The 17,627-nt window shown below is 50.0% G+C and overlaps 1 protein-coding gene across 1 annotated transcript in view; it reads right to left on the bottom strand.

Annotated features, from left to right (window-relative positions):
- Positions 1-234: 234 nt before the first annotated feature.
- Positions 235-17,627, bottom strand: part of LOC130477395 (cytochrome P450 2J6-like) — a 46,248-nt gene continuing 28,855 nt past the window's right edge. The window contains exon 9 of the mRNA XM_056849332.1: positions 235-413. Coding sequence (XP_056705310.1) covers positions 235-413 — 179 coding nt within the window. The remainder of the gene's footprint in view (positions 414-17,627) is intronic.

The raw sequence follows: 17,627 nt of genomic DNA on the forward strand, positions 1-17,627 counted from the left end.
ATGTGGCCCATACCCCAAGACTTCCCATCTGCAATGAACCTGGGAAATAAATAGTAAAGAAGAATTAAGGTGTGCCCTCGGTAGTCGTGAGGGCACTGAAAAAACCCTCTACGGAAACCTGAGATTCTCATGATTCCAAAGACTCTTCCGACAGAAAACAAGATTCTCGAAGTCCGTGTAATGCCTGACTGTCATGTAGCTTCCTCAGTGCGCTCAGAAACCTCCACGCAAAGTTTAGCGAGGTACAGCGCAGATCTCAAAATAGTGAGGCTGCATCGTACCCCCCAAGATGGGTTCCAGGTTTACGTCTTTCACTCCTTCTGGTAAATGGAAGGTGAAGGCCTTCAGGAGGTTGGAGAAGAAAATAAAGAGCTCCGTCCTGGCCAAATGATCTCCCAGACACATCCGATGTCCTGGGGGGGGGGGGAGGGAAGGAAGAGGAGGAGAGAGATGAATGCCAAAAATCACACATGCATGGTAAATAGGGTTGCCAACTCTGGGTTGGGAAATACCTGGAGATTTTTGGGGTGGAGCCTGAGGAAGGCAGGGTTTGGAGAGGGGAGGGACTTCAGTGCCATAGAGTCCAATTGACAAAGCAGCCATTTTCTTTGGGCGAACTGATCACTGTTGGAATCAGTAATAGCGGGAGATCTCCAGCCACTACCTGGAGGTTGGCAACCCTATTCCATGGTCACCTTTCCCCAACAAGCATGTTACAACCAATACCGTGGGGACATCTGTTGGTCAGAAAGAGCGCAAACGCATTCACTTTACAATGAACACCAGGGATCCATATCTGGATAAATGTGGGTTTTCAATCACACATTCAGCTGTCCGTGGATTGAATGTAACATGAGAATTATTCAACACATGTACAGAGAAAGATCGCGTGTACACTGTGCGTGGATTGTACGTGTGTCTACTGTAATTTATTTAATTGTTTATTAGATTTTTACCCTGTCCTTTCCCGACTATGATTGGGCTCAGGGCGGCTCTAAAACACAACATCAAGCCGCATTTCAATTAAAATCACAGTACATCAGCATACACAATAAACTATGATTAAAACCTGTAATGAAACCTTTAAAAATCACAGATTAAAACCAAAGATCCAGATGGCGTCTTTCATAATAGCACTAGTACCCACACAGTCAGGTGAGAAGATGGAGCACAGATGGAACATGGGACAGGTAAGCCAGCTATGATTGCTACCCTCAACCGTAGGCCTGGCGGAACAGCTCCATCTTGTAGGCCCTGAGGAACTGAGCTAACAGCCAACGTTAGGGCCCCCCATACCGGTGTCCGGGCTACGCCAGCAGGGAGGCCCGCCCTGGTGTTCCCGGGGCGGGGAGGAGGTTGCCTAATGGCAGCTCCTGTCCCCTTTTGCCCCGGGTATGCCGGGGGCGAGAAGAGCAAGGCTGCGCCTGCTTTTTAGCAGGCTTTTCTCTATGGGGCGAAAAGCCTCATTTAAAATTTTAAAATCCTTTAAAAGGCTTTTTTTGAGTTTTTGGCACCAGGGAAATGGGTTAGGAGGCGCCGCAGCAGAGCCTCCTCCCTGCCGTCCCCCACGTCGAAAGCTCAGGAATGCACTGCAAGAAGAAGAAGAAGAGTTGGCTTGTATATGCCGACTTTCTCTGCCACTTAAGGAAGAATCAAACCGGCTGACAATCACCTTCCCTTCCCCTCCCCACAACAGACACCCTAGGAGGTAGGTAGGGCTGAGAGAGCTCTAACAGAGCTGTGACTAACCCAAGGTCACCCAGCAGGCTTTGTGTGGAAGAGTGAGGAGATCCACCCGGTTCACCAGATTGGCATCTGCCGCTCATGTGGAGGAGTGGGGAATCCAACCCAGTTCTCCAGATTAGAGTCCACCGCTCCAAACCACTGCTCTTAACTACTACACCATGCTGGCTCTCCCGCAGTGAGTTCCACCAGAACAGAGCCAAAAAAAACTCTGGTCCTGGTCGAGGACAGGCACTACTTCTCGGGCCGGGGACCAATAATAAATTGTTACTGGATGAGCGTAATGTTCTCTAAGGGGTGTATTGGGCAAGGCAATCCCGTAGATGTGATGATCCCAGAACGTTTAGGGTTTCAAAGGTCAATACCAGAACCTCAAACATAAGAACATAAGACAGGGTTGCCAACCTCCAGGTACTTATATATAAAGAGGCAAAAAATACCACTATACACCTGAATGTAATGAATTATATAATTTTCCAAAAAGGTGATTTATAATTTTAGATATCAACTTATAATTTCCAAAGCACTTCTGTCAACACAAAACAAACTGTACAAGGTTTTGCAATTTATCCTTGTTTCGCATATCAGCTTCATCAGAAGCCTGTCGCTCTACATCTTGCCCATTGAGTCTCCATTGAGTCTCTCTGATTCAAATCCTGTTTCTAAGCAGATTATTCTGTTTGAATTTGCAGACTACGCTGTCTGGGCTTCGCCTCTCTTTAGCCAATTTTTTGGCCATTGGATTCTATGGCATCGAAGTCCCTCCCTTCCCCAAACCCCACTCTCCTCAGTCTCTGCTCCAAAAACCTCCCTCCGGTAGTGAAGAGGGGCCTGGCAACTCTAACATAAGAACATAAGAAAGGCCCTGCTGGATCAGACCAAGGCCCATTAGGTCCAGCAGTGTGTTCGCACAGTGGCCACCCCGGTGCCTCCAGGAAGCCCACAAAGAAGTCGGCTGCAGCAGCATTATCCTGCCTGTGTTCCACAGTACCTAATATAAAAGGCATAAGAACATAAGAAAGGCCCTGCTGGATCAGACCAAGGTCCATCAGGTACAGCAGTCTGTTCCCACAGTGGCCAACCAGGTGCCTCCAGGAAGCCCTCAAGCAAGATGACTGCAGCAGCACCATCCTGCCTGCGTTCCTCACCACCTAATATAATAGGCATAAGATCAAAAGAAAAGCCCTGCTGGATCAGACCAAGGCCCATCAAGTCCAGCAGTCTGTTCACACAGTGGCCAACAGGTGCCTCCAGGAAGTCCACAAACAAGGTGACTGCAGCAGCATCCTGCCTGTGTTTCACAGCACCTCATAGAACAGGCATGCTCCTCTGATCCTGGAGAGAATAGGTATGCATTATGGCTAGAATCCATTTGGACTAGTAGCCATGGATGGCCCATCCTCCATAAGAACATAAGAGAAGCCATGCTGGATCAGACCAAGGCCCATCAAGTCCAGCAGTCTGTTCCCACAGTGTCCAACCAGGTGCCTCTAGGAAGCCCACAAGCAAGACGGCTGCAGCAGCATCTATCCTGCCCGTGTTCCACAGCACCTGACATAACAGGCATGTGATCCTGGTACTCAACCTGGAGCCAGGGCAGCTGGTGGAGCACCGATTGGGTATGTGCTCTCCGCGGGGTCCCCGTAAGGACCCTCTCCGCTGCATTCTGGACCAGCTGAAGTTTCCACAGCAGCCTTAAGGGTAGCCCTGCTTAGAGCGTGTTACAGTAGTCCATCCTGGAGGTGACCATTGCGTTTGGGATGCCAGGTCCCTCTTAGCCACCAGCGGGAGGTTTTTGGGGCAGAGCCTGCAGAGGGCAGGGTTTGGGGAGGGGAAGGACTTCAATGCCATAGAGTCCAATGGCCAAAGTGGCCATTTTCTCCAGGGGAGCTGATCTCTGTCACCTGGAGATCGATTGTAATAGCAGGAGATCTCCAGCTACTACCTGGAGGTTGGCAACCCTATGTTGCGTGGATCACTGAAGCTAGGTCAGGGCAGGACAGGTAGAGAACCAGCTGCTTAGCCTGGTGCAAATGAAAAAATGCCAATCTGGCTACATTTGTGTAACGCAGCAAGATTATGTTTCATCAAATCTCTTAATCTTTGAGGTGCCGCAAGGTGACTTGTTTGTTTCGGTTGCAAAAGACTAACAGATACCCACTCTGGGGTTTATTGGATAGCAGGCAGCAAACATGAACAGCGAAGCATTTCTGTTTTGGGCTGGTGTAATAATTACTGCCTGCAGGGGGATCCAGATGTGGACCACAATACATTTGAGGAATATAAAACCAGACTTGTCCCAAGGGACTGCAGCTCCACTTCCGAAGGCAAAAGAAATAATCCTGGACAAGAAGCCAGACGTGATACGATCTTTATTCTTCAGTGTTGGGACAGGGAAATGAACCTCCTGGGAGACTCCATACTGCAGGCAGGAAAAGAAGGTAAGAGTAGGGTTGCCAGGTCCCTCTTCGCAAACACCGGGAGGTTTTTGGGGTGGAGTCTAAGGAGGGCGGGGTTTGGGGAAAGACTTCAATACCATAGAGTCCAATTGCCAAAGCTGCCATTTTCTCCAGGTGAACTGATCTCTATTGGCTGGAGATCAGTTGTAATAGCAGGAGATTGGGGAGGGGGCATGGCTCAGTGGCAGAGCATCTGCTTGGCATGCAGAGGGTCTGTCAGCCCTTGGCCCACAGAACCAGAAATCACCACAAAGTCATATAGAGTCCAAGCAAATGGCTTTTACTGGTCAATTAGGCATACAGTGCAAACGAATAAAATGACAGCTATGAGAGACTCACTAGCTGGGAGATAATATAAAGCAGAAAAGGCGGGAGATTACAAGCATAGGCTGAATACAGTTTCCCAGGAGCTGAGTTCCCAGGCCTAGGTATGCGACCTTGAGGGCCAGACAGTACAGCGCAGAGACAGAGGCAATAACGAAACCGAGATAGCAGCCTGACATTCTGCTCCCCTCAAGGCCCCCTCCCAGTTCGCAAGGGGGCTGGCTTATCTGGGTAAGCAATGTGAAAGGCGTTGACGAGGTCGGGGGCGGAGACATCCCGTGCGCGCACCCATTCGTCATAGGCAGGGGGGAAATGTTTCCAACGGACTAAATACTGCAGGTTGCCATGGTGAACACGGGAGTCAAGGATCTTGGAGACTTCGAAGTGTTCCTCCCCCCCCACCATGATGGGTTGCGCAGGAGGTGGATCCGGATGCCACTGTGGAGAAGCAACATGGGGTTTGAGGAGGCTAATGTGGAAGACAGGATGCACACGCCTCAAGGATTTGGGGAGAGCCAGTTCCACCGTGACAGGGTTTATGACCCGGGTGATGGGGAAAGGGCCAATGAATTTAGCACTGAGCTTATGGCACGGACGGGTGGAACGGAGATTTTTGGTGGAAAGGTAAACCAAAGCACCCACTTGCAGATCACCCCCGGGGGAGCGATGTTTGTCAGCTTGTGCTTTGTATTTACGCTTGGCTCGGTCGAGGTTGCTAACGAGCCAGGGCCAAGTGGTACGGAGGGCGTGTGCCCAGGAGGCAATGTCGGGGTTCCCCTCCCCCTCTACATCATCTGCAGGAGCAATAGGACTGAAATCTTGTCCATAAACGGCATAAAATGGGCTAAAACCTGTGGATTGATGCATGGCATTATTGTAGGCATATTCTGCTAAAGGTAACAGTTCCACCCAGTCATCCTGGTGGTAGTTGACATAACAGCGTAAATAGCATTCAAGTACAGCATTAACACGTTCAGTTTGACCATCAGTTTGGGGATGGTATGCACTAGACAACCCTTGTTCCACTCCCACCAACTTGAGGAAAGCTTTCCAAAACTTAGAAACGAAACCACTTCCGCGGTCACAAATTATCTTACGCGGAAACGAATGTAAACGAAAGATATGCGTTACGAAGAGGCGGGCTAGTTTCTGAGCAGAGGGAATCCCTGCGCATGGAATCAAATGTATTTGTTTAGAAAACAAATCAGTAACAACCCACAACACAGTTTTTCCCCCACTGAGAGGGAGATCAGTCATAAAGTCCATAGCAATCACTTCCCAAGGTTTGCTGGGCGTTTCAAGAGGTTGAAGCAGTCCCGGGGGTTTTCCCTGCGATCGTTTCGCGGCGGCACAAACGGGACAGCTGCGGATGAAAGAGTCAATGTCGGAACGCATTCCCCCCCACCAGAACTGTCTGCGCAATAAGTGAAGGGTTTTCAGAAACCCAAAGTGCCCAGCTGTTTTGGCTCCATGAGCTAAATGTAAAACGTCCTTCCGGAGAGCTTTGGGTACATACAATTTCGAGTCCTTGTACCAGGACCCTCCCTGTTCCAAAATACCAGGAGGTAGGGTATGAGCGGAGCGTTCTAAAAGGCACTGGTCCCGAAGGACATTTAAAAAGGACTTGGAGATGGGGATTTTGGAGGGGGGCCCCCCGTCGGTCATGGTGATCTTAGAAACAGTGATGGGGTTAGTGCTTACGTGCGGCGGCGCGCAGACTGCAGGCGGCTGGGCGGCCGGAGGGGTAGGAAGGGCGGGAACGCCGGTCTGTTGCGGTGGCGGCTGGGCAGCCGGTTGGGCTGGCGGAGCCTGTAAGTTGGGTACGGCGTGCTGGTGCTGGGATCGAGTTTGCACAGCCAGCACAGGTAGGGTTCCACGTTGCATAGGGGTGAACAGAGAGTTGGTGGGTCTCTCGAGTTTTACCGGATATTGTGGTAAACGGGAGAGGGCATCCGTGAGAACGTTCTGCTTCCCAGGGACGTGCTTCAGGGTGAAACGGAACTGAGCAAAGAACTCCGCCCACCGTTGTTGTTTCGCCGACAGCTTATGGGACCCCGTGAGGGCAGCTAGATTTTTGTGATCGGTCCAAACCTCAAAGGGGACTTTAGATCCTTCCAAGAATTGCCGCCATAGAGTCAGTGCATGATGAACTGCTGAGGCCTCTTTCTCCCAGATGGGCCAGTTTAATTGAGCGTGCGCAAATTTTTTTGAAAAGTAAGCGCAAGGGTGAAGAAGACCATCCGGTCCTTGCTGGAGGAGAGCCCCTCCCATGGCTACATCGGAAGCATCGACTTGCACAATGAACATTTGATTTGGGTCTGGGTGCCGTAGCACCGGCTCCGAAGTGAAGAGGCGTTTGAGGGCCAGAAAAGCGGTTTGGCATTGCTCAGTCCATAGGATTTTTGCGGAGGGCAAGGCAGCCGAGCTTACTTTTCCCTTAGTTTTCAGTAGGTCTGTAATGGGTAGAGCCACCTGGGCGAAGTTAGGGATGAATCCCCGGTAGAAGTTTGCAAATCCCAGAAATTGCTGTACTTGCTTACGGTTGGTGGGGGGAGTCCAATCAAGGACGGCTTGGACTTTGGCGGGGTCCATGCGAAGACCTTGGTGGGAGATGATGTATCCCAAAAACGTGAGTTTGCTTTGATGAAATTCGCATTTAGCTAGTTTTGCGAAAAGTTGATGGTCACGCAGGCGTTGCAGAACTTCCCGGACCAGAGCCACATGCTCGTTCATAGTTTTCGAATAAATGAGAATGTCATCTAAATAGACCACCACCCCACGATATAGAAGGTCATGTAGGATTTCATTGATGAGTTGCATGAAGACCCCCGGGGCCCCTTTTAATCCGAACGGCATCACAAGGAATTCATACATTCCGAAACAGCTAGAGAAGGCAGTGAGGTGCTCATCCCCTTCGCGGATACGGACTCGGTAGTAGGCTTCCACCAAGTCTAACTTAGAGAACACACGGCCTTCCTGTAATTGTCCCAAAATATCCGATATTAATGGGATAGGATAGGCGTTGGTCTGGGTAACCGCATTGAGCTTTCTGAAGTCAATGCACAGGCGAAGGTCGCCCTCTTTTTTCCGGACGAAAAACGCGGGGGCCGAGTTTGGGGCATTCGAAGGGCGAATGAACCCTCTGGCGAGGTTTTTGTCCAAAAAGTCCCGGAGGACAGTGCGCTCGGAAGCGCTCATAGGGTAAATCTTACTTTTGGTTAATGTGCAGTCCTTTACCACCTCAATCGCACAGTCTGAGGCTCGGTGGGGGGGCAAGGCATCACATTCCCTAAGGTCGAAGACATCTTCAAAGTCCCGGTATACAGCAGGTAGGACCGGAGGTGCTGGGGCAGTGGAGATTAATGCCGGAACGGGCGGATATAGCAGAGCAAAGTTCTGCCGATGCTGGTCGCAGGTGGGACTAGCGAAGGAGATAGTGTTTGTTTCCCAATCAATACTGGGCTATGTCCTTTAATCCAGTTAATTCCCAAGACCACTTCGAATCGGATAGGGGCTATAGTGAAGTCTATTTGTTCCCAGTGGGAACCAATTCCCATCGCTACCCCTACGGTTCGGTGATCAACTGGACCCCCCTGGAAATCGCTCCCGTCCATTTGGGCAAATTGGACAGGGTTTGGCAAAGCCTCAGATTCGGCTTTGAGAGCAGCAAAAGTGGCCTCACTTATGAGAGTGCGACAGCAACCGGAGTCAATGAGTGCTTTGACGGGCAATTGGGGGCCACCTTTATGGTGTTGTAGGACTGCGTCCACGTAGACAGTGGTGTCCACTTCCTTGATTTTAGTGGGAGCATTCGGTTTAGCAGGGGAATCTGCAGAGGTCTGTGGAGACGCTCCATTCACCACAGACCGAAGCCGTTTTTTGACAAGTCGAGGGGAGATTCTAGGTTTAAGGCTGGAGAATTCCATGGGTCTCCTTCATCCGAGGATGGAGAGTTGTCCCCCAATGGGGCACTTGTAATCCGAGACCCGGCAGGGTCATCAGTAGTAGGCAGGGAGGTCGGGTCTCCAACGTGAAGTGCAGAGGGTGTGGGTCTTCCCGGCGCTGCGCTGCGGGTGGCCGCGGTGCCTCTGCGTGGTGGACGACCTCTGGCTCGGGTTGTCGTGCTGGGGCGAGATGCTTCCGGGCGGTACGGGCAGACAGCTGCAAAGTGACCCATTCCTCCGCAAATAAGACAGGCCCCCCTCTGAAACCGGTCTTCCCGTTCCTGGGGCGGGCGTGCGGGATTCCGTGGAGTGGGCAGTGGCGCCTTGGGCTGAGGCTTTTGGGTGCCTTTTTCCCTGTGCTTTTGGCGGACATGGGAAACATAGCGTCGGCGGCTTTCCACTTCCTCGGCTAACAGGATCCATCCCTCAAGAGTATCAGGATCCCCTCGCATGTATGACCAGTTCAGAATATCAGGGTGTAGGGATTCCCTGAAATGATGAATTAAGGTGGCCTCGGGCCATCCCACAATTTTACTCGCCAGTCTCTGAAATTCGTCGGCAAACTCTCGAACCGGAGTGGAGCCTTGCCTGAGTTGTAACAGTTCTGATTTGGCTCGTTCCCCCAGGAAGGGGTCTTCAAACCTCCTCCGCAAAGCAGTCATAAAGTTGTTGAGGGTACGGATAGAGCGGGAACGGGTGTCGAACTGGAGGACCATCCATTCCGCTGCTTTACCCGTTAGAAGGGAAGCCACATAGCGCACCCTGCTATCCTCCGTGGGGAACAATTGCCCCTGTTCCCGCATATAGCTGTCCACTTGATGCAAAAAACAAGGTAGAGTCTTGAGGGACCCATCGTAAGTAGTTCTCAATTTGAGTTGCATCCAAGGTCCGGGTACAGGCTGAACTGGTTGAACAGGCGGACCGGGCGGCGGTACAACGGGAGCTCCGGGAGGCAGAGGCAGCACAGGCACGTTAGCGGGTGGCTGACCGGGAACTCCTGGACCCGGGGGTGGGACGGGCTGTACCTGAGCCAAGAGAGCTTGTTGTAACTGTCGATTGTCCTGAAGCATTCGCTCCATTAGTTCTTGGAGCTGATCGACACGGTCGGAGAGTTCCCGATTCTGGGCACGTAAGAGGTAAACGTCCTCACCCGGACCACCAGTGCGCTGAGGTTTACTTGTCCGAAAACTCGTGGCCCATTGAGAGGTGTCTTCATAAAGGTTCTCTTTCTCAGACTCCTCTGGGTCCTGACGGCGGTCAGCAAGACGGCGTGCGCGTTGGGTTGCGCGCGATGGAGCAAAAATCGGGGAAAAAGAGAGACCTAACGGGCCCCCTGTTCTGTCTTTAGGACGGGTGTCCATTGGTGCCCGCTCTTTAACTTTGGCAGCGTGAGCCTCGGCCTCCGCCTTAGCTGCTGCAGCTTTCCTATCCGCAAGAACCTTGGCGTCCTCAAGTTTCTGGGCTATAACTGCCGTAACGCGCGGTAACAGCTCCGTTTCCAGGAGTGCCAGTATGGGATCGGGTTCCCCGCCCAGTAGAGGCTGTAGCCGAACTGCAATTGCGGGCGCGTCGGCCTCAAATGTTGAGGTCAAAAGTTGAGCCAGGGTGGACACCGGGGTGTCCTTTGTACAATCCACAAGGAGGAGAGCTGTGTGAACGGCGAGCCGTTTGGCTTCAGCCTGACAATCGGCTGCATTAGGTACCAGGGAAAAACCTTCCGGTGCAGCTCCTGCCATCGTGGCTCTTTCCCGGGTAACAGCGCTCGACAGAGTTCTAGGTGGGAGAGACTCCCGAGAGATAAGATTGTCCAAAAGTCCGGTCAGTATTTGTAAATCCTCGGCTGCCAACCGGGCATCGTCCAGTAATTGATCAAAATCCTGCAGGTCTAAACGAGTATTAGTACCTTCCGGGGCTAGCATCCAGAGAGCCCCTTTTAGAAATTGCCACTGTGTCTGCACTAGTCCCCGCAAGCGGCAGACCTCTAGGGTAGTCCGAAAAAGTTCAGCGATTATGTCTTGTGACAGAGTAGGATCCTCAGAGAAGGGCTCCAGGGTAGTAGATCACCTGGAGAGCTCCACAGCTCCCATCCAAGTGGCAGGCGAACCCTCCTGGGCTCCAGCCCGGCTAGTAGAATGGTGAAGTTGGGTTAGCTGTCATAATGTCAGCCCTTGGCCCACAGAACCAGAAATCACCACAAAGTCATATAGAGTCCAAGCAAATGGCTTTTACTGGTCAATTAGGCATACAGTGCAAACGAATAAAATGACAGCTATGAGAGACTCACTAGCTGGGAGATAATATAAAGCAGAAAAGGCGGGAGATTACAAGCATAGGCTGAATACAGTTTCCCAGGAGCTGAGTTCCCAGGCCTAGGTATGCGACCTTGAGGGCCAGACAGTACAGCGCAGAGACAGAGGCAATAACGAAACCGAGATAGCAGCCTGACAGGGTCCCAGGTTCAATCCCCAGCATCTCCAGTTAAAGGGACTAGGCAAGTAGGTGATGTGAAAGACCTCTGCCTGAGTCCCTGGAGAGCTGCTGCGGGTCTGAGTAGAAAAGACTGACTTTGATGGACCAAGGGTCTGATTCAGTATAAGGCAGCTTCATGTGAGATCTCGAGCTAGTACCTGGAGGTTGGCAACCCTACCCGGTTGCGTCTCAGAAGGGTTCATATCACCAGGATAAAAAGGGTTAATTTTGTCATTTAGGTGGTGGCAGAAAGGGCTGTCAAGTCCCTGCCTATTTATGTGACCCTGTCGGGTTTTTCATGCAAGAGGTGAACAGCGGTGGTTTGCCATTGGTTTCCTCTGTGTAACAAACCTGGACTTCCAGGTCTCCCATCCAAGCAGTAACCAGGGCTCACCCTGCCTGGCTTGTGAGATCTGATGAGATCAGGCTAGCCTGGGCCATCCAGGTCAGTGCATTTCCAGGTTAGGCATTCTCAAATATACCCCTTTTATGTAGTCCAAGCATCAAGGTTATTGAATATATTTTCTTAAATCTGGCCACAAAAGAAAGGGGGTAAATAAGTTAGAATCTATAAATTAGAACTAGGGTTGCCAACCTCCAGGTACTGACTGGAGATCTCCTGCTATTACAACTGATCACCAGACAATAGAGATCACTTCACCTGGAGAAAATGGCCTCTTTGGCAATTGGACTCTATGGCATTGAAGTCCCCCCCAAAAAAACCTCACCCTCTTCAGGCTCAGCCCCAAATCCTCCTGGCAACCCTATTGCCAGCTCCGGATTGGGAAATCCCTGGAGATTTTTGGGGCGGAGCCTGAGAAGGGTGGAGTTTGGGGAGAGGAGGGACGTCAATGCCATAGAGTTCAGTTACCAAAGCAGCCATTTTCTCCAGGTGAACTGATCTCTATCGGCTGGAGATCACTTGTAATAGCAGGAGATCTCCAGCTAGTACCTGGAGGTTGGCAACCCTAGTTAGAACCCTAGGGTGGCCAAAGTTATCTTTCCTCTTAGACTTTCAAGAAAAAGGGTCAGAAACTCATAGGCAGGGTGTTTTCTAAAGGTGTGACTATCCCTTTCTTAAACTTTTCCTTCCAGTCTGAGTGTCATTCTTTCTTTCTTTCTTTCTTTCTTTCTTTCTTTCTTTCTTTCTTTCTTTCTTTCTTTCTTTCTTTCTTTCTTTCTTTCTTTCTTTCTTTCTTTCTTTCTTTCTTTCTCTTTCCAGGGAAGAAAGTGACTGAGAGGCAGACACCAAAACATCATTAAGCACCCCACCCCTGCACCCCAATTATCAAGGGAATATGGAGCGGTGGACTCTGATCTGGAGAACCAGGTTTGATTCCCTACTCCTCCACATGAGCGGCGGATGCTGATCTGGTGAGCCAGGTTGGCTTCCCCCACTCCTCCACATGAAGCCAGCTGGGTGACCTTGGGCTAATCACAGCTCTCTTTGAGCTCTCTCAGCCCCACCTACCTCACAGAGTGTCTCTAGTGGGGAGGGGAAGGGAAGGTGATTGTCAGCCGGTTTGATTCTTCCTTAAGTGGAAGAGAAAGTCGGCATATAAAAACCACTCTTCTTCTTCTTCTTCTTCTTCTTCTTCTTCTTCTTCTTCTTCTTCTTCTTCTTCTTCTTCTTCTTCTTCTTCTTCTTCTTCTTCACCTTTCCTTCCAGTCGGAGTGTCTGTCTGTCTTTCTTTCTTTCTTTCTTTCTTTCTTTCTTTCTTTCTTTCTTTCTTTCTTTCTTTCTTTCTTTCTTTCTTTCTAGAAAGTGACTGAGAGGCAGACACCAAAACATCATTAAGCACCCCACCCCTGCACCCCAATTATCAAGGGAATATGGAGCGGTGGACTCTGATCTGGAGAACCAGGTTTGATTCCCTACTCCTCCACATGAGCGGCGGATGCTGATCTGGTGAGCCAGGTTGGCTTCCCCCACTCCTCCACATGAAGCCAGCTGGGTGACCTTGGGCTAATCACAGCTCTCTTTGAGCTCTCTCAGCCCCACCTACCTCACAGAGTGTCTCTAGTGGGGAGGGGAAGGGAAGGTGATTGTCAGCCGGTTTGATTCTTCCTTAAGTGGAAGAGAAAGTCGGCATATAAAAACCACTCTTCTTCTTCTTCTTCTTCTTCTTCTTCTTCTTCTTCTTCTTCTTCACCTTTCCTTCCAGTCGGAGTGTCTGTCTGTCTGTCTTTCTTTCTTTCTTTCTTTCTTTCTTTCTTTCTTTCTTTCTTTCTTTCTTTCTTTCAAGAAAGTGACTGAGAGGCAGACACCAAAACATCATTAAGCACCCCACCCCTGCACCCCAATTATCAAGGGAATATGGAGCGGTGGACTCTGATCTGGAGAACCAGGTTTGATTCCCTACTCCTCCACATGAGCGGCGGATGCTGATCTGGTGAGCCAGGTTGGCTTCCCCCACTCCTCCACATGAAGCCAGCTGGGTGACCTTGGGCTAATCACAGCTCTCTTTGAGCTCTCTCAGCCCCACCTACCTCACAGAGTGTCTCTAGTGGGGAGGGGAAGGGAAGGTGATTGTCAGCCGGTTTGATTCTTCCTTAAGTGGAAGAGAAAGTCGGCATATAAAAACCACTCTTCTTCTTCTTCTTCTTCTTCTTCTTCTTCTTCTTCTTCTTCTTCTTCTTCTTCTTCACCTTTCCTTCCAGTCGGAGTGTCTGTCTGTCTGTCTGTCTGTCTGTCTGTCTTTCTTTCTTTCTTTCTTTCTTTCTTTCTTTCTTTCTTTCTTTCTTTCTTTCTTTCAAGAAAGTGACTGAGAGGCAGACACCAAAACATAATTAAGCACCATCATCCCCCAATTATAAAGGGAATATGCTTAGCTTGCAAAATCAGATGAGCTCCTGGGAGCCCGGGCCATTCAGGTCTGGGCAACCTATCATTTAGAAACCAAGTTAAAACTTTCTCTTTTTTCCCAGGCATTTTTAATTCTGGCTACCCGTTGGGGATTCTTGTTGAACAAGTTTATTAATTGTGTGCTGCTGTCATGTTTTGCATTATTATCAGAGAGGGTGGGGTGGATTTTTATATCCCTTTGAAGATTTCATGGTTAGAAGGCAAGGCAGAAAAATAATCAGAGGGCTCATTAAAGTGTTTTCCCACTTGGATACATGTTCACTCCTAGCTTCTTCGGGGAAATCTAGTCCATCCTGCCTTGTATCCCTACATTAGCGGAGGAGAGGGGGGGAAATAACCCCCCCCCAGTAAAAATAAGATTTTTGCCTCCTCAGCATTCTTACTGGCAGGCTGCCTCGGGCAATGTAATTAGGGCTGTCGATTCGGTTCGTCCGAACCAAAAAAACAGCCGAATTTCCCCCGATTTGGCGGTTTCTACTTCGGATGGAACCGAATTCAAAAAAGGCGGGAAAACGACGAGCCGAATTTGGCGAGTTCAAGCAGACGCCGGATAAATCCGGCAAATTCGGGGGCTCAGAATCAGCAGCATAACCGTCAGTTAGTAAGCAGCATTCTTCCCTGGCCAATCGGTGGCCAAGCTGGGTCTTCTTCTGGCCAATCAGTCACAGTTGAGTGGGTGAGCCCAGCTGCTGCGCGGCCCGGGGAGAGAAAGAATCTGTGTGAGAGATCCCCGTGTGTGGGGGGGTGCGTGTGCACATTCTCTCTTTTCCACAGCTCTGGGAGGGGGGCATTTTTTGAGCTAGATGTTCCAAACTTTCAGTATAGCTTCAGGGGGCCCTTCTTGCAAGACCCCCCAAGTTTTGTGAAGATTGGATCAGGGGGGGCCGAGATATGGGGCTCGGTAGGACCCCCCTCCTTAATGTGCATCTTTATTACATTTTACAGCACACTAGTGCCTTTCCAAGGCTCTGGGGGGGGGGCATTTTTTGAGCTAGACATTCCAAACTTTCAGCGTAGCTTCAGGGGGCCCTTCTTGCAAGACCCCCCAAGTTTTGTAAAGATTGGATCAGGGGCGAGATATGGGGCTCGGTAGGGCCCCCCTCAATGTGCATCTTTATTACATTTTACAGCACACTCGTGCCTTTCCACGGTTCTGGGGGGGGCATTTTTTGAGCTAGACGTTCCAAACTTTCAGTGTAGCTTCAGGGGGCCCTTCTTGCAAGACCCCCCAAGTTTTGTTAAGATTCGATCGGGGGGGCGAGATATGCGGTCCCCCCCAATCCATCCACTGGAATGATTGCGAGCAGGCATGTTCCTTCCTGTGCATCTAGAGAGCGGCAAATCCAAGGCAAAACCTCCCATGCATAAATGGAATCGTATTGGATTACTCCTGAGAAGACATCCACAGTAAGACCCATTTTGGGGCTTTTATCTATATATTTTTGTGGGGGGGGAGCAGAGTCTGTGTGTGGGGGGGAAGCAGTTTCTATGGGTGGGGGGGAGCCAAAGAGGGCTTTTGCCCGTTCTGCCGAGGGGGGGTGCTTGCTCTCCTCTGCGGGAGTGTGTGTTCTGCTTTTAAAGTTTAAAGTTGAGTCTGTGCGGCCGCTAGCGCCACGAGTCTCTCCGTTTGGAGGTTGCAGCAGCAGCTGAGCCCGATTGATTGGAGAGGTGGGGGGTGAGACAGACTTGCTTGAGACTCTCAGTCGGCTTTGCAAGTGTGCCTAGCGCGCATTGGATTTTTTCTCCCCGTTTGGTGTGCAGCACGGCGCCGTATCGGTTGGAGAGGTGTCTGTGTGGGGGTGAGACAGACTTGCTTGAGACTCTCCGTCAGCTTTGCAAGTGTGCCTAGCGCGCATTGGATTTTTTCTCCCTGTTTGGGGTGCAGCGCGGCGCCGTATTGGTTGGAGAGGTGGGGTGGTGAGACAGACTTGCTTGAAACTCTCCTTCGGATTTGCAAGTGCGTCTCACGTGTGTTGGATTTTTATCCCCCGTTTGGGGTGCAGCACAGTGCCGTAATGGTTGGAGAGTTGGGGGAGGGTTGGTGAGACTTGCTTGAGACTTTCCATCGGCTTTGCAAGTGCGCCTTGCGCACCTTGTTTTCTTCCCCCGCTTGGGGTGCAGCCGAGCCTGGTTGGATAGGGGAGGGGGCGGTGCTCCTTGTGTGAGTCTCCCTGTGCCTGCTCGCAATCATTCCAGTAGATGGATGGGGGGGGGCATATCTCGCCCCCGATCCAATCTTCACAAAACTTGGGGGGTCTTGCAAGAAGGGCCCCCTGAAGCTATGCTGAAAGTTTGGAATGTCTAACTCAAAAAATGCCCCCCCCCGAGCCGTGGAAAGGCACGAGTGTGCTGTAAAATGTAATAAAGATGCACATTAAGGAGGGGGCCCTTCCGCCCCCATATCTTGCCCCCTCCCTGATCCAATCTTCACAAAACCTGGGGGGTCTTGCAAGACGAGGCCCCTGAAGCTACGCTGAAAGTTTGGAATGTCTACCTCCAAAGATGCCCCCCCCAGAGCCGCGGAAAGGCTCAAATGTGTTTTTAATGGCTTTATTCGGCCGAATTTTTCCCCGAACTCAAATCTCGCGCCGGATTCCACAGAACCGAAGCGGGGGAGTTCGGACTTCGGCATTTCCCGGATCAAAACGGGCTGAATTTTGCCGGATCCGAATTTTACCGATTTCTTTTTCAACAGCCCTAAATGTAATATCTCTTCCTGTTCTCACAGCAGAAATACAAAAATAGTGTTGTTATGAGGAAGAAAATGTCCAAAAAAATACTTTTTTAGATATAGCCACTGATTCACCTTATTCTCTTTCCCCCTCTTTTAAAAGAGAAATTTCTCTTTCATTCCTCTTTGATTTCTCTTTGAAGAACTTCAGCCCTTGCTGTTGTCTTATGTTACCAACCTCAAGGTGGGGCACTAGCTGAAGAAGGAAGACGTGGCCGGTCTCTGAGCCACCTGCAAAATGAAATTTTTCAGCACCTTCTTTCCTGCCCCTCTTTATGAATTTCTCTCTAACCAAAAACGGAATTAATTTGAAACTGACTCCAAATTCCTAAAAAGAGGAAAATAAATGAATTGTTGGGTTTCAGGGAGAAACTCGGTAAAGAGGAATTAGAATGTCTCTTGACAACCCTATTCATAAAGCTCCTACAGACACTGGCGGATCTACTATGAAACTAATGAAACTTACGTTTCAGGGCCCCTAATCCCGGAGGGCCCTGAAGCAATTTTTTTTTAGTGGATTTTTCAACAAAATTGATAGTTTTTTAAATGATTGTTATTAAAATAAGGATATTTTAGTGTTAGAATCATAAGCCAATGGGATGAAGTACTTAATACTGACCTTAGAATTTGCTCTAGTACCCATTTCATATGGCCTCAAAATGTCCCTGTAATTGGTCACATTTCAAAATTTTCTGAGGGGCTTGTAGTGCCCGAGCCCCCAGCTGTAAGGGCTCACTGAGCTCACCAGAATCTATTCATAGCCTACATTTTGGCAGCTGGATCCTTATATCCTTCATTGTTGCATGGCTTAATAGTTCTATAGCTCAGCCCTTAGGCTAGAGCCAATCGAAACCATAAAAAGACAGCTGAATTCTCAATTCAGGCTGCATTCGTCTCGCTTGTGCATTTTAACATCCAAAATCAGATTTTCACCTCTTTACCCTAACAAGCCCCCTCGGATGACATTCTACCTCTCTATGAGAGAATGAACCAGTACATCTGCCATAGAACAACCCCACTGAAGAAGATAATGGTGGTTACCCAGACCTCATTGAGTGGGAAGGGGCTCACTGTATCACCCATTTTCAAGG

The sequence above is a fragment of the Euleptes europaea genome, chromosome 5, assembly GCF_029931775.1.
Source record: "Euleptes europaea isolate rEulEur1 chromosome 5, rEulEur1.hap1, whole genome shotgun sequence".
Classification (NCBI taxonomy): Eukaryota; Metazoa; Chordata; class Lepidosauria; order Squamata; family Sphaerodactylidae; genus Euleptes; species Euleptes europaea.